Source organism: Falco rusticolus, chromosome 1, assembly GCF_015220075.1.
Source record: "Falco rusticolus isolate bFalRus1 chromosome 1, bFalRus1.pri, whole genome shotgun sequence".
NCBI lineage: Eukaryota > Metazoa > Chordata > Aves > Falconiformes > Falconidae > Falco > Falco rusticolus.
Window position 1 is genome coordinate 106,645,462 of NC_051187.1, and position 23,123 is coordinate 106,668,584.

At 38.9% G+C, this 23,123-nt stretch overlaps 2 protein-coding genes across 6 annotated transcripts in view; both read right to left on the reverse strand.

Moving 5' to 3' along the window:
* Positions 1–2,573: 2,573 nt before the first annotated feature.
* FABP2 (fatty acid binding protein 2) lies at positions 2,574–6,793 on the reverse strand. The gene is made up of 4 exons (XM_037401933.1): positions 5,483–6,793; positions 4,645–4,817; positions 3,954–4,061; positions 2,574–3,035 (listed from the first exon to the last, which is right to left on the reverse strand). Exons 1-4 carry the CDS (start codon positions 5,547–5,549, stop codon positions 2,985–2,987), a joined length of 399 nt encoding a protein of 132 aa, XP_037257830.1. The 5' UTR covers positions 5,550–6,793; the 3' UTR covers positions 2,574–2,984.
* Positions 6,794–13,365: 6,572 nt separating this feature from the next.
* PDE5A (phosphodiesterase 5A) overlaps positions 13,366–23,123 on the reverse strand; it is a 142,597-nt gene continuing 132,839 nt past the window's right edge. For all 5 annotated transcript variants that reach the window (XM_037394438.1, XM_037394430.1, XM_037394422.1 and 2 more), the window contains 4 exons: positions 23,054–23,117; positions 22,441–22,515; positions 21,851–21,934; positions 13,366–18,523 (listed from right to left, as the gene is read on the reverse strand). In XM_037394438.1, the coding sequence (XP_037250335.1) occupies positions 18,386–18,523; positions 21,851–21,934; positions 22,441–22,515; positions 23,054–23,117 (361 nt within the window). In that variant the 3' untranslated portion in view covers positions 13,366–18,385. The remainder of the gene's footprint in view (positions 18,524–21,850; positions 21,935–22,440; positions 22,516–23,053; positions 23,118–23,123) is intronic.

Below are 23,123 nucleotides of genomic sequence, written 5' to 3' on the forward strand. Positions count from 1 at the left end.
TTGAATTCATCTTTATATAGCAAGTCTCAGTTAAGCATAGGTGTGTTAGGTGAAGTACAGTAGAGCTTTGGGGGAAAAATATTGACAATACTTCCCCTTTAACTCTCGTACCTCTCTGTATTACCTCACTTGAGCAAAAGGAGCTGTGGATTGTAGGATTCCCCAAAGCAAACAATTTCCTATATGGTTGCAAAGTAATGTAATTCTGAAATTCCTGCCTAGGAAACAAAAGTCTTCCAGTCAAATTCAGTAGGCTCTCCCACTCACATTCTAATATAATGATCTAATTTGTTAGTTTACTGAAGCTGTATCCCTCTCCTCCATCCCTTTACTTGATCTTAGGTATTGGAGACTGAGTCTTTAAAAATTTTTCCTTATTTTTTAAGCACAGCTGCTGACCACATCTGTCTGCAGTATTTGGAGTTGTTCAATACTTTTGCACTTTTATCTTTTTCTTCTTTTTTAAAAAATGAATAATTACCAGATTACTTTTCATTTTGTCTGTCATCCAGAATGAACTAAAATAATTTCTCAAATACTTCACAAAAAAAATACCCTACTGCTTATTATAGCCAATCAATCAAAGAAATCTGGTAACCTACATCAAAATAGCCATTGATCAGGGTGTTACTGAGCGGGATGTGGCAGAGGTAAGTGCACTGATACCAGGTGTGGGCTAGAGTTCGACTTTCTGAACCAGAAGGGTGCAAGACTGAAGGGGTCAGCATACTCTGGGAAGAAAGAGGGAACATATCCAGAAACTTAATACAGCTTTCATTCCAGACAGTAAAGTCTCTAAAAGAAATAAAATGGCATTCTCTAATTTCCTGAAACCTTTGACGTGTAATTGTTAATATACTTCATTGCAATTTAGAAGTGATAATGACATGAAGCTGATAATGAAGGTCAAACTCTGTAACAGCACTTCAATGATTAGGGCTTCTGTCATACAGATTACACAGCTATTTCGGTGCCTATAGCCTAACTGAAAGAATCTGTCAAATAGGTTACTGCAAGCCATTATTCTTTATCCCTCTCTCTTTTAAAGGCTTTAGTGTCTAAACAGAATAGCATAGAGATAGACAGAATTTTGTAATAGTATTTCCAGATTTTACAGTGGTGTTTTTGTTTGGCGTTTTAAGTTTTTCATACCTTCGCTTTTCAGTTTTGTATCTCTCTGAAAACTGGAAGACTGTTTAAGATGGTATTCTCTTCGTTGAGATAGATAAGCGATATATGTACCCACTGAATGATGGCTATGTACAAAATATCTACACTGGAAGTTGCATACAATCAATATCTGGAAGAGGAAATGCAAATTCATAAAGAAGGGTCATCCCTCCTACTCCCAACCTGGGTACTCTTTTTACGTCATGAGAGCATTTTGGCAGTAGAGGGAGCTACGAGATGCTGAAGACCACAAAAATACAGGCTAAAGGGGAGACGGTTATAAAAATAAGGGGGGAAATGGTTTTATGTTTTATTCGTTTATGGCCAGCAAAAGGGCAGTCAAGAAGAGCCAACACAGGGGAGTTAATTTTGCGAGGTATTTTTAAAACCCGTTAAAATAATAATGTAAATGTACCCTTTCAGAAATGATATTTGAAACTGGACCTGTAACAAACAGCATGTGTACAGCCATATGGCAGGAGATTATCTAGCTGCTTACCGTCGTCAGGGAATTGTGTGATGAAATGCATGAGACTTTACAGATATGGCTGCACTTGTATCTTGTGTGAAACCTCCGGGCTGTCCTCAGGCCCACGTGGTATTATGAACTTTTAGCAAAGGTTTACATGAATCAGTCGTTTTCTAACTACGGCAGCAAAAGCATGGGCACAGAAAGCTCAGAAGCCAAAAAAAAAAGAGCTTGGGGCGTATTTGCTGAAGGACAAGAGTGCTGGCAGCAGCCAGGTTTGTTCTGCTGATGGGTCAGAAAGTGTCCATGGCTGGGAAGCAGGCTGCCCCATAGACGTGGGGACAGGAGTAGGTGACCACCAAGAGGCAGGCATAGTTAGACACAGCAGATCTTAACTAGTGCTGACCCTCGAGAGGCACTTTTACCGGAACCCTTAGGAAATGGCGTAACTCAAGGGAGTTGAGGCTGGGTTGAAAAGAGCACTTACAGACTGGACAACATGAGCAGAAGGTGGTGCATGTTGTCACCCATCAGAAACACCAGTGTTTGAAGTCAACATAGTCTGAAATCATTCTTTATCCTCTTAAGATGCCTTCAATGTTTTCCTTCATGTTCTGAAAGAAACTCACTCAGAGCCTGCTAATGCTTTTCCTGACACAGAATAATTTGAACCCCTAATAAATTGGAACACCTCAAAATCTGCATCTTTCAAAGCATGATCATGCTTTCAGAAACAAAGACAATGTAATTACTTTATGTGAAATATCTGTATATCATCAGTACATGCTTTATATTGTTCCTATTGATATGAGCAAGGTATCGATGTGATATCATTTAAGTCATCCAAGTGAGCTGTATTATCACAGCATATTTTGCATTTATTCCATATTTATATTTACATAGAATAGTCTCAGAGACTTGGGTGTTGCCAGGTTTCTTTTAGGTCTTGCCATCCTTAATAAACACAATATTCAATACAGAGAAACCATTCATCAATATAAATATTATGGTAAGGAAACCAAGTTGCCATTTGAGAAGCAGTGCAAAGAATATTTCAGTTCTGCTTATAGAAAATAGTTTCTGCAGCCTTTTACTGTATGGCACTTGGGTAGGACTTGGTACAAATAACATTTTAGCATTTGTATCAAATTGTATTTGGATTTTGTTTATTCAAGGCAAAACAGTAAACATAAGGAACCAGCCTGTGTTTTCAACAGGGCTAAGTAAATTGCAGTTTAAGAAGTGCCGTGAGTGGATAAAAAGAAAAAAACAAAACAAATGCAGAGCGCATGTAGAAAACCGGTCTTTTTTCCACTGGATTTTGGTGCTGTTCTGACTGAAGTGCTTAGTCCCTTTTGAAGATTCTCTTGGCTTCAACTCCTTCATATGTGTAGGTCTGTTAGGAAATCAAGAAGAAAAATCAGTGGCTGCTATTACAGTTTCATTTCACGGGTGCTATTGAGAGATGGTCAATAACGATCTAACTCATTGTGACTGGTGGCTGTGTGGGGCCACGTTTCCAAGTCAGCACTTGGAAAGGAACATAAGGAAAGCAGACTGGTGTCCCTAGGCACCAATTCTCTGTGCAAACATTTGAACGACCATGGGACAGCTTTTGGGGGCCTCAGAAAAAAACCCAAAGTGTTGAACTACTGTATTCCCAATAACACTACTTAGCAAGAGTCCTCTGCATGACTGCTGTTCTTAGAAGTGTGAAGAAGCACCAAAGAGTTGGACTGTACATTTTTGATACCTTAAATCTCACACCTGTCCATAAGGTTGGTTTTTTGTTTTGTTTTTTTTTTTAAAATCTTTTAAGAAGCTTGGGACCTGCTAGCGATGAGGATCTTCAAGGGACCTGCTAGCGATGAGGATCTTCAAGCATTACAGTTCAGTTTCTGGCTTTACTGCAGAGCTGTGAAACATCTCCTGTGTGTCTCTGACTTACCCCTCTGTGTTGCTGCTCCCTGCCCAAACCCCAATCTCTGTTTTTAGAGGGTGTTTATCAGCCACTGGTAAGGCTTGGAAAAGGGCCTTCAGTCAGAACATACCTATACAGTGTCTGTCTACGTCTACTGTGTACAGCTTGTATTCAGAATGCATTGATAAGAATTTGTTCACATGGGTAGAAAAAGATAAAATCAGTTTGTGAGTTTTATTTTAAAGGTTTAAATTTGGATAGCTTACTCAACTTGAGAATTTTAACTAAATGAAGTTATTTGGCTTGAAGAAAATATTTCCTCCTTTCAGAAGAGCTGTTAAAAATTTTTCAGTTAATTATATTGTAAAGTAGCTAAGTGACTGCTTAACTCACCTGAACAAGTTCATCACCTACGACTTCTCTGTGTGCTGTGAGTATTTTTCCATTGTCTTTTCTAGTAAATTTTCCTACGAGTTTATTTCCTTCCATGTTCCAAGCACCCTATAATGGGAAAAAAAAATCCCAAATATTTTGCAATAGATAGGACACTGCATTGATTTAAAGACTGCAGAAATGCTTAGAAGTGAGAAGAGATTAAAACAGTGTAATAACGCTTTTTTGGACATTGATGGAAAGTTGTAAAAATGAAATTTTAATGAAAACATTGGGGTTTTTAATGGCATACTAGTCAACCTGGATTTTTTTTTTAATTATGCTGAGTACACTTTATTTCAATTAATTGTATCAACAGAGAAAAAGTAATTTCTTACAAATACTCAATGTGCAGTCTAGTGGTGTACTTGAGTATTCTCAGAAGTAAAATTGCAATCACCTGGATTTTGGCTGCATACTCTGGTTTTGGGGCACTCTATGGAACCTTGAGTATCATGGTACAGTACTGAACCAGTAACAGTTAATACTACCTTGTGGTTTTTTATATAAGCTGCAAGCATTCCTGAACCAGTCACACTTTAGAAGTAAAATTTAAATTAAAAAATAGGAAGATAAGGCATTCATCTTGAAACTGTACTGCACAAAGCTATTATCATATCATAAATATATACTTATATAGAAAGTTTCTTACATTAAGCTCAGTCCCGTCAGCCAGACTGTAGTCAAAATTGACTCCCAGAGTGAATTCAATAACTATGGTACGGAAGTTGCTTGATTCTTTGACAGAAAATTTGTTTCCATCTTGTTGAATAGTGATCTTCAGGTTATCATGGGCTCCTAACTTTCTTTTCATCATGTTAACACCTAGAAATATCAGTTAACATCAATCAGAAAAAAAACCTCTAGAGCATCATACATGTCTCTTTTTAGTGACTTTTTATGTGGCCGAGTTTTTATTCCAGCATTCTTACCTGAATTTTTATTCTTCTTCACTTTTTGTTGAGGCCATATTCACCAGTAAAGATATAAGACAAACCACTGTCCAACTGGAATGGTTATGTCTATATGTACATAGTGCAGTTTGTACAAACTTAAGTATCAGGATGTTAAAATGGCTTGAATCATGTGTTTCTATAAAATTGAAGAATGATGATTTCCTCCCTGTGTTATTTTGAAACTAGTTTCATGTTACCAGAATAATATTCCTGCTATAGAATTCTGCTGAAAGTTTCTCATTCAAATTTTCCGAGCCTTTAGACTTAGAGAGTCTTTCCTTTGCTGAAATAAATCTGCTGGAATTTGTCAAGTTGTTTAAGATTAACATAATGTAATTAAAATCAGAACATTTCCCAGTATCTTTCCCCCCCTCTGTGGAATCTTTTGAAAATAAATGCAGTACGCTGTGCAAGGGCAGAGCAGCAAACAGCAGGAGAGGCTAGTCAGAAGGTGGGTCACAGACAGCTCAAGTTTGTATTCAGCCATTGTGGTATTATTATTCTTGTAGAAGCCATTAGAAAAGCAAGACTTACCCATCGCCTCCATGAACTTTTCATAGTTTTCATTCTTGTCTATTTTCCAGCTACCATTAAATGCCATGTTTCTGTCTGTAGGAGGACTGTTCTGAAGTAAGGTATCTTTGCAAAGAGAATTTATGTACTGGCTTATCTTGAAAGTAATTTACAGGATGATGTGGCTGACTAAAGCTCAACTGATGCACTGATCTTTTCAAGGAGAAGTTTACTCTAGTTCAATCAAACTTCCAATCATGACCACAAGGTTTGCTGAATCTCTCCCTTATTGCCTGACAGTATCTTTATTGCTCATCTTCATAAAGGATTGCTAAACCATTCATTGTATTTGGCGTATTTGAGTTGTACTCAAAATCAGCTATCTAGTGAAAGCAGTAATTAGAGTAAGAAAATTACTCAACATTTTCCATCTCTGTTGTATCTTCATGCTTGTAGGAGAGTCTTGATGCAACTGGAGGAAATATATTTACCCAACAAACCAAACACAATTATCTACTTTGTTATAATTTGGTAGAGATCTGTTCTGCTCAACATAAGCATGGGGCAGAGGATTTACTGAATGTCTGCAGATTGTTTCAGAAAACTGTCCACTTGCTTCTGGTCTAGTGCTGAGCTATGAAAATTGGGATGATAGTCATGGGCTCACTCTATAGTTTAAATTCTGAGCATTTCCTATGAATTTTCTTCATTATAACACATTCAGTGACTGTGATGTGCACCTAATCCGTTCCTGCACCAGAAAAAGATGTGCAGCTAAGGAAGTTTACCTGATGTGGTTGATTTCCAGAGGTCCCAGATTTTGTCTGTTCAACAATAATACAGGACATGAGTCTTCCCTGACTTAGCTGCTTCTTCCCTTACTCCTGTTCCCTTCTAACTGCTGCTACTTGAACCTGAGCAAATCTATTGACCCAGCTTTTGTCTTTACCAAGTTTAGGGTGATATAATTATTCTGTTCACACGGATGGTACCAGCTCTGCTATCTGTTAGGTTCAAAATGTAAATGTAAATCCTGAACGCCGACTTGGATTTTGCTTAGTGCACAGGTGATGGGTTATTCTCTACTTAGCAAATTTTAGCAGCGTCTCATGTTTTCATAATCTTGTACATCTGTGGATTGCAGCCTGGAACAAGAGGTTTTACTGAAGTGTGACTGTAAATTTAGAACTTTGCTACCGATACCAGAACAGTGTGGCTTTTCACTCCGGGCAGCTTCATTTTGAAATCAATAGTAATCTGTCTGACAGACCAGGGAGGAAAAATAGCTCAACAAGTATTTCTCACTGGATGAAAAGAAGGAGAAAAAAAATGAGTCTGTAGGTTCATATTGTTGCAGGTGATGTAGGGAAAGGTGCTGGATTTGCAGTTAAAACAGGCTGCTAGAAGCTGACCATGCGTTAGAGTTAAAATTGTTTTTCCAGACCCTGTGGTCTTTTGAAAGATGGGATTTGGTGCAAGCCAGTCTGTTGTAGCTGTGAACACCTCATGTTCCAACTACAGCTATTTCAGTTCAAGATGACTGTCCCAGCAGTAATTTGCAGAGGTTATCTCAGATCTGCCAACAGAGCTCCTTTTATGAGTGTTTCATAATTCGTTCCACTTGAAGTGAGCCACATCCTCTTTCTTACCCAGCAGATGCTGCAAACCTGGGGGTCTTGCCTAAATTGCATGGGGAGGAGGGGGGAACATGAAGAATCTCGTTTGCCAAATGAATGGTTGCTGTGAGGCTGCAGTACGCCTACCATGGGGCCATGCTGGACGTGCTGGAGCACTAACCTGGTGAGCCAGTGCGGCTGGAGCTGGGAGAGAGCAGGAGCCCACAGCCATGTGGTCCCTTGTCTGTGTGGGCAGGGTCACCTGCAAGAGACGAGGGTTGAGGTTGTGGACACATCCTCTTCAGGCTGCAGCTTGTCCTCTTGTCTTCCACTGGTACTGCTGCTGTCATTCACCTTCCTCAAAGCCATGTCTTCCATCTCAGAAATGCCTTTTTCCCCCTAAGGCTAGGAAGAAACAAAGCCTGCCGCTCTTCCTATAGTAGCTGCTTGTTCTTTCCTCTTCCTGCCTCTTATATTTCTGCCTTGCCTGCCAGATGGAAGGTGTCCAGGCTGTTTACTCTTAATGGCAGTGAGGGAAGTACCTCACAATACCTATTTGCCACCACCATTTGGGTTTCATTATGTAGTTTGTACAGGCAGTTTTTTCTCACCTTGACTTACATAAAAGTTCTAAAACTTTGCAAAGAAGTAGGCATAATTTTGGTAGGGAAAATATCCTGTCTCTATATAAATATTACAACTCCAGAATTAACATCTTTGGTGGAGGATGAAATGGAAATACTGTGTCTCACTGTGAACTAGAGCATTGCCAGGTACAGGGCAATTTGACTTGGGGAAGAACATAAATGTTAGGCCCTGTAATTGGAACTGGGTAAAAATCGGCCAGCTACACACTGGAAGATGAGTAGTTGTGTTAGCATGGTGCTGCACATCTGAACTCAGGGTCTCAAAAAGTGTTGTGGCCTGTGCCCAGTGCTGTGCTAATAGTGGATGTTCACCTTACCCCTCAGCCAGCTCAGAAGACGGGCAAAATTAGTTTCTAGCCAAGTCAGATTATATCTTTTTATTGCATTGGAGTGTATCTTGACCTTTGCAGTTATCATTGTCAACATATATTATTTATTTAGTATATATACATAAACAAAAATACCTGGTGTCTGGTTATAGTTCATCCAATTTATTGTTGCTTAACAAAATTACTGTTTTTTTAAAGACTCTCTTTAGGCTTTGCAGAAGGGTTCTTTCTGACCGTGGGGTGGTCCAACTTTGAACCACTTTGGTTGTATCCAGTAGAAAACTGCGGCCTGAAATGATGTGATTTATTCACATCATTTCAGGCGTATATGAAATCTAACAAATAGGAAATGACCTTTTATTTTGAGCATGTAAAGGAAGCTTTTCTACTTTTTATTCTCTCCAAGAACCTACTGCTTCATTTCATTTAGGAAATGCTAAGATGGCTGAAACGGTGTTTATATAGTTAAACAAAACTAATGCTGCAGATTACTTTCCTCACTTGAATCCAGTCTATCTTCTTAACCTCTGAAAAAAATAACTCTGAGTAGTGACATCCTGCAGGTGAAGTACGAATTTCTACATCAAACTTACTTCAGCAGTGTTTCTGAACCTTAAAAAAGGGGGAGGGGCTTCTGGATCGAGTCCTCAACTGCCAGGAAGATTTCTCAGATGTGCTTTTCCAGTCCTGTCTTCCCACTTGCCTTTCTGCCCTTGCGGTTCTTTGGTCTCCCTTAGCAGTCAGGCTAACCAGCCAACTCCAAACCTCACCATGGGAGCAGCGGGTAGCTGGGTCCTGAATTTCACATCAAAGCTTGTTGCTCCATTTCTGTCCCATTTTTTTTCTGCCTTAATATTTCTTTTCACTGGGCACGAATCCTTAGGATCCTGTTCAGATCAGCCCCAATGATCTGTCAGTTAAGTGAGAATCTCCACAGGTGGTCAATATTTATGAGTTTCATGGTGTCCCTGTGTTGCTGTAGCACTGACAGCATAAAGAACTGTTCTTCTCTGAGGTCTGATGGAATGTCAGTGCTAGAACAAGCAGCTATCTTTCTGCTCTCTCAATTTACATGGCTTAGGGCTACTAATGCACTAAAATCAGATTTCAGTTTTCTTAGAAGGACTAGAATCATACGATATAAGTTTTATTCAGAGCTGTTTTCAGGTCCTACAAAAGCTGAGTTTCCTTCTAAAACTATAATTTAAATTGTTTTTATAGACTTCTTTTTTTTTTTTTAATGTTGGAATATTCCACAACCTTTATCCTTCTGTCTAGCTCTTCCTTGTGTGGTTTTTAAAACTACAATTTTTGCTTAGATGTTGCATTGAAAAATGTGGTTTTTTAGTATTGCTGGTTGCATGAAAGTCATGAAAGCTAAGGGTGTGTATACTTGGCTTCCTTCAGCCTGCCAGCTTCAGAACTCTGAAAGTGGACAAATTTATTAACTTTGAAGTTTGATCTTTAAATGAGGGGGATAGAAAGAAATTATTAACTTATATGGTCATGCCAACCTCATCATGCCAGTCTGTGGTAATCGTACCAAGCTGCACGATGATGGTAATTGACAGTGAAGTTCCAAAGATCAGGGTAACAAAAATGCTCCTGCAGTGGGTTATACTAATCTATCCTATTTATTGTTTCGTGGCTTGTCTTCAAGTTGTTCTGCCTAAAATCAGCTAGGACAGTAGAACTCAGATTTACCATGCAGTGGTTAAGGCTCGGTGCCAACATAAACATACTAGACTTATGTAAATATTATTATATATAATATTTATATTGAGAGAGAGATGAATCTCTGTTAGAACCATGCAGATTAACTGGCTTCTGTCAGGTAGTTGTGAACTGATTGGGCAGTGTTTATGCATGATTCCTCTATTTCCTGGGATGGATTGCAAAGATGGTTCGGCACTTAAATCATTTCAGTGCCCCTGGATCTCTTACTGTGAAGTTTTACTAAGCATTTAAACCACAGTACTCAAATTTATATTGATAGGGTAAATAGATAATTCTACGCCAGTAAAGCCAACTTGAGCGTAGCCATGGTTGGCCTAGCAACGAGGAGCTCAATGGAGCCTGACTGATGCCAACCCTTGGATAATAAATTTCAAAGTACTTAGTGCGTGTGGATGTTGTATTGCGGCAGGATTAGATCACACTTGAGCTAGATTTTGTCCTACTTCAGCTGCCTGTTGGCTAAATTTCTGGTTTTATTTTGGTTCAAGGAGAATCTGCTGGATGCTGCTATCAGCAATCTGCTCAACATAAAGATTCAGCATTTTAAGATTACTTGGAAATTTGCAGTGAGTATATTGATCCAGTGGTCTGGTTAGTTAGTGGTGGGCTGTGGATCTTAAAACTTACTCTTAATTGTCTGTATTTACTGTTTTTTAAATTTCTGTGTAATGGCTCTGATCCATAAAGTGCTGCATGGTTTTGAGAGTTGATTTTTGGAGAGAACTGAAGTGCGTGAGCTGATGAACTCCAGGTTAAAAAAATCTAGACGCAAGATGCAGGATGTTATTAAAGCAGTAACAGCTATTTACTTTATCTGTTACTGTATGCTAAAAGAAATCCCAGGATTTCCCAGAATAGTAGAATCGAGCCTAGTTTCAGTGAATTGAGGGTGACTGAGAAGAATTGCCAATAAAAATAAGTGTACTTTCCCAGTCAAGGTTATGTGAATCTCCGAGTGTTAGTGCCATTTGTCACCTGTCACATAGAGACTGATATGCCAAGTGACCTGTAAGGCTTTGTGTCAGGCTTATCTAAAGTATTTAAATGTGTATCTTAATGCTCTCTTTCTGTTTTCCAGCCAAATACTTACTAGCAGGAAAATCTGGTGAAGTAGTTTCTTTTTGTTCAGAATGGGAGATGTGGTCAAGGGGTGGGGTTGAGGTACAGTCCCATGAGCTGACAATGGTCAGTACTGACAGGCTGCAGCAGTCATGGTGGTTCCTCCAAAACTGGACCTGGACTTTTAGTTCATGTCAGCATAGCTGTTTGCTGATCCTACACTTTGCTCTTGACTATGATATAGCTCCAAACTCCACCAAAGTTTATTGTGATTATCTGGATTACTGACTTGAATCTAATCTCATCTGTGAAACAGTGAGCTTCAGAGTTCTGAGCTTGACATAATAGCAAGAGAGAACCCTGCATGGCTCAGATAGTTACATATTTGTATATCCAAAAGGAAAAAGTGGCTTCAAGGCAAAACATTCTTTTATTTGTGTCTCATGTAAAAGCAGGACAGACGCTCAGATTCTGATTCTATTTCCAGCACAGAAATGGACTTTGTGTGACCTTGATGAAATGAACCCCTCTACATACCTGTAAAATGACCTTCCCTTCCATTAATAAGCCATATATATCATAAAATAACGTGCCAGTGATTTGGTTAACTACTCCAAAAAAGGATTCTGCAGAAATGCCTGTATGTGAATGTATGGTGTAAACTAGTGGTATGATTTAACTGTGGTACTCCCAGCTTTTGTATAAAGATCTTTGGTGGTGTTGAAAGAAACCTGTGTGAAATATAGATCTATTTATCAGCCATTATGAGCCACTGGGTGAGCAGTAGCTGGCTCTGGCTAAATTGATTGTCACAGCTCAGCAGGAAAGAGGATTTTATCTTTACTTGATAGTACAGATTCAGAACAGAAAATAATGCAGGTTTGGAGAACAGTTCAGTCTCTCAGGAAGTGTAAAAGTAAATGTCCACGTTAAAGAAAATGAAAGCTTTGGAATAATGGGGGGAAACATGCAGCCAGGTATTTCAAGAAATTCTGCATTGTGAATACTGAGATGAAAATTCACTGTGTTTGTAAGCTGTGATATTTTCCAACTTCAGAAATAGAAGTTCTGAAGTTCTGTATGCGCTAGGAAATGCTGTTCTCCTCTGAAGGGCTGAAGAACTCAATGGCTGTCTGATTCCATACATTTAGATCCTAAAGCTTACTACTGTAAAAAACTCTCACGCTGGAATTATTTCCGAAAAAGCTTAAAGGGTGCAATTTTACAGGAATGTGAAATGCGTGGCGGCAGTAGCTGTCACCACTGTTACTGAAATATGGCCGGAAGAAGGAGCTATTGTCTTTTCCATTTGTTGAAGAGGCGTCGTAGTTGTGCAAGATGTGAGAGACAGTGTAATATTCCATTTCGCCTCTTCCATAAAAATGCCCTTGTTCAAAGTTATATCCTTTTCTGGGCTGGGTACGAAATGTATTTCGGCACTCCTGCTGCAGGCTGCGCCACTTCTCAGCAGGGAATTCAAACATTCAGTAGGGCAGTGCGGCCAAGCAGGAGCATGACTGGGTTGGTGAGCGGGCTGGGAAGATTGTAGTCCTGGCAGCAAACGGTTACCTGATAGATGTAGATATACATAGACACTTGTGCAGTTGCACCCATAAATTGCAGTTGGTTCGAGCAAACAGTGCTTGTGTTTTGTGCTGAACTAAAATTGGCCCTTCATAACTTTTTGAATGAGACTGTTGTTTGTCAGGGATGTACATACTTTTTGGGTTTGCCTAGAGCTAAAAAAAGTCGAGCCAAAAGTGTTACTGCGGAGAACCTAATAGGCAAAGAAGAGAAATTGCCAAGAAGCCCATCGGTTTAGAATTACTTCTAGGATCAGCCGTTTGCACGTGATGTGGCTTTTATTGTAAAAAATATTTTCACGGATTTGTTTGAAGACATCGGGTTGACTATTTCCATCTCTCTCACGTGCGGCCCCAGGAATTGATATTTGGCAGCCGAGGATGAGGATGGGTCTGTAGCACAGTTGTATTTGGCAGTTTCGCTTATCCACTACGTAAAGGGGTTTCTGACAGCTCCTCCTAAGTGTAGCTGCAGTGCTCCCTAGTGGTTGGCAGTGGTGAATTAATTTTTGCTCTTCGTAAACGAGAAGTACTTTACCACTGGCTTATCTTGGTAGGACTTACGTTACAGGCATCTTGATTTAAATAGTGAAGTTTTTCTCCTCAAGATTTCCAGGACCTAGAGAATTTATTACAGCTTATAAATTTAGAGAAGCAATTATTTGAATCGGGGAACAATGAGGTGCTGAAAATTCAACCTCAGTAATATTAATTAACAAACAGTAAAATTTTACATCATCCTTTTTATTTTAAAAAGCATGAAAACAGTACAAAGAGAAGAATGAGGAAATAAGTAGTAAGCAGCAGCTGGACCATAGAAAATAACCTGACTATATTCTCTCTTAGCTGTATAGTAAGTAGGACTAGTGATTCTCTTAAGTAACGTAATTAGTTTTACTACGTAGTCACAGGACAGAAGCAAGCAAGAACACGTAACATTCAGAAGACTTTAATGATGCTTTAAGGTGAAACATAATGTACAGAGTAACCCTCTTAACCTAGTACAAAAATACTGTGCCCAGAAACTATATATTTGTTCAAATATTTTGAAAAGATGAAAGAATACAAATGGACAAACTCAGTGGCTAGTGACTGTGATTCAGATTTTTATTAAACTATAATAGAAACGTATATTAAAACTATTTACAGTGCATTTCACACTACATTCTTTAAGAGACACATGCAGGTGTCTGCCATGTGAATACATCGAGGGCTCAAATTCCAACTTCGGTTACATCTGTAAGGTACCTTGGGCATCAGCAGGAATAGCTGAGTACAGCAAAGAGCAGGTGAGGCAGGTGTTACCAAGGGTAGGAGTTTGGTCCCTCTTTCTAGGAAAAAAGGTGGATTTGACCCGTTCTTTCACTTCCTATACAGCTCATTCCAGCTCCCACTAGAGGTAAATGGGAATCATAGAATTGACTTCAAATGGGTATTTGAGCACACCTTAGGCCCTGGCATGACAAGCTCACGCTGTGAAAGTTAGTGGAAACGGCTATTATATAGCGCTGTCACATAAATACACATTTACAAACAGTGGTACTTAGATTTGAGTTTCTCTATGGAAACAAACTTCTTTATCTGGAAAATAAACTTTCCCATGCAATTTCCATTCACCTAGCAATGACAAAGACAAAAGATTTTGCTGTCACAATTTGCTGTGCTTAGCAAACGTCATTAATTAGCAGGCCAGGTTCTGTGATGTTCCTTGTTCCCATGAAAGTCCAAACCAAAAAAGTCAGCCCTCATTATTTATCATACTCTAGCCAAATTATCTTTTCTTTTCTTTTTTTTTTTTTTTTTTCCCCAGTGCACCAATGTTCAAGCTTATCTTTCAAATTAGCGCAAGTCCCTGAACAAGTATGGCAGAGAACTGTGAAATAAAGCTGAAACCTTGTGGAATGTAAACTGCATGTGATTTGACAGGGAGAAGAAACTACAGCATCACAGAGACAAGGCTCTTAATCAAAGGTAATGTACAAATATGCCTGAAATACTAGGTCTCTATAAAACCTTTAAAAATGTATGAATTTATTATGAATGAGGCGTTTTTTTCCATCAAAACTCTCTGCTGTCTTCTCATGCATAACTGCAAGGGGCACCATCCAGATCATTTGGCCAACATCCCCGAATTTTAAGGGGCTAGATCTGATGCTTCGTGATCTTTCTGTATAATGGGGTGGTCAATCAGTTACATAATTTTGAAAAATCTTATAAATTAATTAGACAGTGTTCTGATTTTGTCAGTTTGCGCCACTGCCAGATAAAACATATTGGATTGGAGTTCAAAAATTTATCTTTACATGCATGCCATTGTCTGAACGTGGTGCATAAAATCAGGCTTCTGTCCTCTCTTCTAAAGAGAGCTCAGCTGGTCACCAATGGAATAGAGGATTCGCTTTTATCGCTAGCTCACTTGTATTCTGTGAAGGTATGAGAATAATCTATTCTTAACTTTAAACTGCTACTAATTAAAAATACCATCTCCAAAATCAATGTAACATTATTTTCCCCTCCTTTCTTTTATTGTGTGAGATAACAGAAAACCTAAACATTCTACAGCTAATATTGGATGTGTGACTAACTTGTTGGAAAAGACGTATTGCCTACAGCTTAAGAGCCTCACTGTTTTTTTTAATTACAAGAGGTAAGGTTAATCAGTAATTTTGTGTATGTTAATATGTACAACAAGTAATTTTTTCAAAAAGGTTAACAAAACCAGAAAGAAAAGTGTACTTTAAGCATTAAACTGTGCTGTAGAGTGACTTTAAATGAAACTATGTCCGTGTCTGAGAAATACAGATGTCTTCATTGAGACAAGTATTAAAAATTAGTGGAACAAATTCTGTACGTAAAGACTGAAATATTGAATTTCACAATGGCTTTAATGGACTGAACTGACAAAGCAGTAAACTCCATTTCAGCTTGTTTCTCGTACAATCCACTGATTGTTTGAGAGAGACAGTACAAATTGGGGAGAATATGTTTGAGACCTGACTAAAATAATGAGATACACAACTCATGATGAAATTAATGGCAGCTGCATGGCTGTAATCCACTTGCTGGGTTTGAAAACATTGAATTCTGAAGGGAATAAACTTCAGGCAGAAAACAGCCTGGTTTTTTTTTCATATTGTTGCCTATCCACATTATGAAAGGAATGAGCCATTTCTGCAAACGTTTCACACAAAGATATGACACAAAACCAGCACTTGCCTTGAGGCAGAGTGAAACACTATATAAAGAATTTGATCACTCTCTGAAATTTCACGAAGTACAGCAACCTGCGCTTCTAAGGTTCTTAAACCACTAGTTCAAAGGGTTTGCGTTTGCGTAAATATATACAGATACAGGTGTATTATGACATTTAAATGGTTTATTTACTAGGAACTGTATTTCTATGTACTTTCCAATCTTTGTAGTGGAAGCAATTCTGAGGGTTGAATGTGTACAGATATTATGAACATACTGTATAACTGTGTTCATTTTAAGCGAACCTTTGCAAAACTGCAAAGTCATGTCCATTTTTTTTTCAAGTCAAAGATATGACTCCAGCATTCCTTTGCATTAATTATAAATTTATATTACAATAACACTTTGCTGAACACGCGATATAGCAAAGAAATACTGGGATCTTAATGTAAATGATACGTCACTACACTGTAACATCACCATAGCTGATCTGCTGTGTTGTCATCATGAAATACTAGTCTCAACCATACTAGCAAGAATACACCTTTATATACATATACTTTGTTCATATTTATATTAAATATGTATCTCAGTGTAATAATTATCTCAAGCATTCAAGGAAAAGAATGTAGAAGGACTATGCAAATCCTGAAGCAAAGTTTCCTACTTTTCAGAAAGTACTAAAAACGCGCTTTTTTTTGGGGGTGGTGGTGGTGGTGTGTGTTGGGGAGGCAGGCTGCGGTCATTTTTCTGCATAGCTATGACATACTACATACGTATATTGTACTGTGTATGCATATAAACACACATATGGAGCACTGTGTAACAGTAGTCCTGGAATTCCTAACTATTGTTGAATTCCGTATTTCTTTTGAAAACCAGGATAAATAATTTTGTAGAAAAATGTTATCAAATTCAGCTGCAATAATATATTACTGGTAGTCATTAGAGAAGTTTGGAATATGATTTATTAAGTGACAAATCATTTAGGCTGGCAGAAGTGCTGCAGACTAGCCACATAACTTATTCTACGTTTAAAAACAAATAAATCTACTATGAAACTTAGTATCGTCAAACATTTTGAAACATTTGCTTCATCTTCTGTTAGCTTCTGCTATCATTTATCTAAATGCAGAGACCGATAAAAGAGGTTGTTTTCGTCGTCTTTCTGACCAGCTCTTACAAGAGGGGATTGAAAATCTCCTGGGAAGAAGAATTTACTGCAGTTTCCAACTAGGATTTTCTGGATTACTGTGACGGAACTAAACTCCCACACTTCAAAGTACAATCCCAAATGTATTACTTTTGCCTAATACTATTGCTGATTTGAACTGAACAATCATTACTACAGATTAAAAAAAAAAAAGAGACATATTCTGTGTCTCTGTGCAGCTGAAGTTACACCTACTGCTCACCCATCTTAGATTGCTGATCCTGATCTAATCCTGCCTACCCAAAGAGCAGTACTCTCTTTGTATTACTCTTTTGGTGTTTGTCTAATGTCTGTATTTTCTTGAATTGGTTCCCAATTCAAAACAACTTTTATTAGTAATCTTCATTTAAATATCAATGCTGCTTTTTTTTTCTAGTGCAAGTTAATTGATTTCTTACTTTTCTGAATGTTAATGCCTCAAACTGGCAAATCCCTGTAGCATTCTTGGCTGTTTTTGCTTTCAGTATTCTTTTTTCCTATTCCTTTAAGACATTGTGATTACTCATTGTTAACTAATCTTCTTAAAAGATGATAACATAAAGCTTTCTTCAAAGTGGTCATAGCCATTTTGTAATAGCACTGGCCTAAAGAATCAGTCATTGATAGTCACCAAAGTGTGTCATTCCTGAATGAGATTGGCATCTCTTGCTCTTGCAGTCACATTCTCTTCTACTTTTCCTGCCCGTGATTCAGTGTTGGTTACGATGATGTCAAATTTAACTTCCACATGAAGTTAAAACCAGCATATAAAAATGATCCTGTTTAGTCTCCATTTCTCTGTGTGCTTCTTGCAGCTTTCTGTGGGAGCCACTCTTCCACGGCAGCCTGTCAGTTATGTTACGGCACTTCATCAGTCTTCCAGCAGTTTCCATTATTCGTGGATAATTATGACACTTCTACCACAAAACTCCTAGTAATTCACAGGGTTTTTAAAAATTCCTCCAAATGTAAGACATTTGCCAGGACATTCCCGTAATAAGAAAAAAAACTATTGGGCGTGCAGATTCTGGGGCTTGTTTACTTCAAAGCCCGGTTCTGTCTCCTGAAAGAGGTTAGCACAGTAAACGCTGGATTTGGCTCCCCAGAGTTAGTCCCAATCTTTCCTCAGAACCTCTGGCAAGAGAACAGGCAAGACTGCTCATTACTTTTATAACGTAACACAGCAAGACTGGAAGAGGAAAAAAGGTGCGAAATGCAGTAGTCTTTAAGATACTGGCCACAACACGATCGCTAAACAACTATATACATCTATAAAGTAATAGGCTCTCGGGGACAGCCGAGTAACTGCACGCGTACCTCTTGTGGAATAGGGTAGCAAAAACTACCCTGGCAGATCTTTTTCCATCTCGGTCAGAGGTAATGAAAGAAACATACTATCTTCATATAACCTTGGCATATACGTGGTCATGCTATATCTTGATATATGGAAAAATAATACAGCAGTGGCGAAACAGAAGCCAAATTTATACAGTGTTTAGCAAAATGCAGTACTCTCCTATTGCTGTGTCTTCTATGTGAACTTAAGCTTGTGGTTGTTCAGTTGGCACCTCAGTTCCGTTTGGCTTGATTGCTTTCTCCATTAATCATATTCTTCTCCTGTTGTTCAGCTAAGGATTGCCATTTCTGCCTATTTTTTCTACAGCCATCCAGTAAAGGGTAGCAGGCCTCTGACACATGCGTTAGGGCCTGAAATAAATTAAGATCATGTAAAAGAGATTATATTTAACAACAAAGGAAGCGTTCTTAAAGATGACCATGAGAGAGACCAGAATGATTGAAATAGGAGGTCTGTCTGTAATGTAAGTTGTATTTTGCACTTCAAGTTCGAAGGCTCCCGGCTGCACGTCAAACACACACCGTTACCTGGCGCTAGTACAGACCTGACTGAGCGGCAGTGTCTGTACAGCGCTTGATACAGAGGTACAGAAGGAGCCACGTGAAATATTATGCTCTACTATGTGCAAGTGACCTGTCCAGTATTCCTAGTGAAGCACTATGCACGGACTGACTTTGCAAGCCAGTTCTTTGAATGTAGAGCAAGCTGGTCATAAGGATGACCTTGGAACGGTAAGAGGACACCAAGCAGGTACAGTCAACAGGATCATATTCACTGGTGGTGTATCAACTGATTCTGAGGAGTTCTCCCAGAAATATTTGATTTCAAGACAGTATGCACATGATAGATAAATTATATTTGACACTTAGTGACGTTTAGGAAACGTTGTGACTGGAGTCGATCAAGTATTTTTTCACGATGTGGCTGCACTACTACATCAGAGTGAAGGAAAACTGAGTTCCGATATTTACATATAGAATTGGAGGAGAAAAAAGTATTTTTGTATCTTGGAAGTGATGAAGATGTATCCTCACACTATGACAGTCAGTCCTTACTTGCATAAAGGGTTCTGTTGGCTTTTGGAATGAACTCACGCTATTTGGGAGCATAAAGCAGAAGCTTAATAGTTCCAGACACAACCAGGTCTGGGAAAGGCTGTTTGAGCTCACTGATTCTGTAACTACTACAACCAACTGCCAAGTACACAGAGAAGAATCCTGGCCCCTCTGCTGGTCACTATACAAAACGTAAAATCAGTCAGAATTTCACATGGAATTCAGGTGTCATTCAAATAACTTGAGGTAGCAAGGTCTAATTCTCCTGTAACTTTACCTAAGGACCCTACTGAATTATCAGCTTGTACAGGTCTTCATAGTTCCTTTTGGTTTTATTGGCTCCTCACTAGTTCCAGCAGACTTAACTGAATTATTATTGATTTACACCACTAGAAGAACGGAGCTGTCAAATCTCTGTGGTGTCTTCCTGTTTCATTTATCTGAATCTATCTAAATAGGATTTAAAACTGCTAAATGGTACTTTATTCAATTAAAAAATGAAAAGGATGGAACACGTTTCTCTTATTTTTTCAGGTTTCTGAACTTAAAGGGAAGACTTGCAGATCATTCAGTTTAACTGTACTAATTACCTAGCTAACAGAAGCCACAACGTTTCAGTTCACTGGGATCTGACCTACTCTGAATAACATGGTAAGTCACATACTTGCAGTGCTCTATTGGGAACTCATCTCTGTTTGCACTGTCTGTCAAATTCCTGCTGACTGGATGAAAGCTGAGAAAACAGTGGAAAGGCTGTCATTACAACCCTGTTTATTGTCTGCTTTTATAGCATTAGAACCTTAGAGAGTGAACTGTATATGCTTGTCTGTTTTCATAGTAACACTGAAGTTGTCTGTATGTTTTGCCATTTATTACTCCCTGAAGAAAACAAAAACCTGTGTAAGCAGGTACTAACCCCTACTTGCACCCCAGTCAAACTAAACAAACACTGAATCAGCTCAAACTGTAGCCCCTTCCTTGCATTTACCAGTACTGTTATGGGTTGGGTCGCTTCCTCACAGGCTCCCCATCCTCTTTAGTGCTCTCTGTCCCTGCAGGCCACTGTCAGGTCAGGACACATGCTGGCATACTCAGAGTCTATATCAAGTCCCAGACACTGTCAGCTTGCTATGTGCTGTGCTGTTCCAGTTCAGGTCAGGCTTTGAGACAAGGTAACAAGTGAGAGTGATACACAGAGCTGTTAGGAGGCTACATGTTCTGACAAAAATGATGCTGCTCAGACCCTCCTTTGGATGCAGCATCTTTCATCCCCAGTTAGAGAGAAGGAAGAAGGCTCCAAACAGCTGTAGGTGCTGCCGGCTGCTAACCAGGCATGGCTTTGTATTCACTGTGGCTAACAAAGCCGCAGCTACAGTGCAGGGGCCCAGCAGCTAGAAATACTAATGCACCTCTTTTCCTTGCAGGGACTGCACAGGTGCTGGGTACAGTTTGGACTAGTATCACTTGGTAGCTGCAGATGTAAGCTGCAGTGCTTATCTCAGAGTAAGTGATATTTTCTGCTATTTTAATAAATGGAAAGGTAAAGGCCTCCCATAATAAGAAAAAGTATAGAAGTTCAGGCTCTGGAGCTGTGGGCATTCAAACCTGCTCAGGAGTTCTGTTCAAAGAATTTTCTGTTAGTATCATCTGCACCTTTCCACAGATACTCGGTCTTCTTTGAGTGGCCTGCCTCCTGCTGGAAGCAGTTTTAGGAGGCTTCCCAGCAAAGGCTGCCTTATTTTCCTGACAAAACAGTTTCTACAGCACAGAAACATGTGAGTTTCAGGAGCAGCAGCTAGTAGCTCCCTCTCTGTCCTCTATCCTTCTTTCCTTCCAACTGGTGGATGTGGATTCTTTTTAGAAAAGTTTACTGTGTAAGAGGGAAAATATGGAGTAATTGCCTTGTTCCTCTCACTGGAAGATTTTTACAAGTTAGGCTATCTGTTCCTCAACTTTCTTCTTACCTCAGTGCCTGTAAAATACTTGCTATAGTCCCAATGAACAGGCTTTCACTCTAGTGCTTTACTGGTTTAAAAAAAATAAGAAATCATTATGTTTTGTTTCACATTATATCTGACTAAGTCTTTCCTTAGAGAGTTTTTGACCAGGATGAAAAACACTTCAATGAATTCCCTCATGCACTGCTTTTCTGTTTGATGAAAGAAATAAATGGGATGGGAAATGTTAAATTTGGCTAAATTTCCTATGCTCAGCATGTCACACATCACCTTTTGCAGGAAGAATTCTGAATTCTTTAAAACTCTTAAACAAAACTTTTTATCAATGCACTACATGGACACCATTCTTTTCCTGGATAGCAAAGCGTTAGTTTTAGAATCCAGAATATAACCCAGAGATCTAACACCAAGTGCACTGAGCACAGCAATTACCACTAGGTTGTAAAAATGACAACAAAATGCATTAATCAAACAAACATGCCATTAATCATAAATACTAAATAATATCTTCAACGGAATAATGAACCTTATGTAACACTTAACAAAAAATTAAGGTACTAGTTTTCAATTTGATTTTTATTCTCATTTTAAATCTGCATCTATTAGAGGCTACAGTAAGTAGTTCTGGTTTTAGATATGTGCAGTTCTTTCTTAGGCACCATACCTCATACAGCTGCAAACAAACAGCATCTATGAATCCAACCTGCATGCTGGGAATTTTATTTTTCTTTTCTCTGTTCATTAGATCCTGCAGAGAAGAAGTAAACAAACTCTGTGTTTAAATGCATTAAATAGAAAACCCAACCAAAGCCAAAGAGACAGGCTGGAATTAAAAAGCAGCACCTTAAAAGGCACAGCAAGCTCAGCACAGCGGGGTATCAGTATATGTGAAGGGCAATGCAGGTAATTCAACTGCGTGAACTTGCCTTAGGAGATTGTCCTTGGACTGAGAGGCCAAATAGCTAGAAGAACACACAAGCTTACTCGGTTTGGATAGGTTGCAAATAGGTACCAATTTAGGAATATATTTCCTAGACAATTTAGTAATACTGATTTAAAGAAATAATGCTATCTGTTCTGGCTCAGAGATAATGACACACTGGTGGTATTTGGGAGCCACAGAAGAAAACTGACTAGTAGGAAGACAGGGAAGGAGTTGGTCAGTGGGAGAACCCTGGCTTTTGAATGGAGCGTGAAGTGCTGTTTGTAAAAGTCGTATTGAAAGAGGTGATTCTGCATGATTCTGTCACTTACTGTTGGTTCTATGTTGAGTTCCTTCCGTTCTTTATCTCCTTGATCAAAGAACTCGGTAGCTACAAGCTCAGCAATCTGTAAGAGATTTCACACATTGAGAGCTGTAAAACCGTTTCCTCTCTCTCCTAAGGATATATCAAATTGGGACTTCCCATAATGAGACTCTCCAGCTCAACAGCAAGCTTTTTGAATTCTAATTGTGCGCACATCTGCGCACAAACAGAACACCTGCATGTGCTGGTATTTACTCTGACAAAGCAAAGTGAAAAAAATGGCACATAGGCATCTTACCGCTGATAATGGCTGGAATGATCAACGCATAGAAAAAGATCAGCCAACACTAGTGTGTTGTATCAACTGACTGCTTTGTAGTCAACACAGAAATGTTGGAAAGAACTGAGATTCCTGATTTACCTTCAGATTGCTGCTGACATGGTGTCATAGCTAAATGCATGCATTTTGCTATAAAGACACAAAAACATCTTACAGCACTTTGAAGGACTGCTACCTAATCTCTGCATTCCACCACTGCCTTTGCGATAAGGACTGACTGGAGGAAGCAGAACTGTTAGGTGGAGTTTGTATTTAGTAAATCTTAAAAGTAAGCATATACCCGCTGCTGAACTGGCCATGGTTTGGTTATGGCTGACAAATCACAAGCAGTCATCAGCATTGCTCTGTCG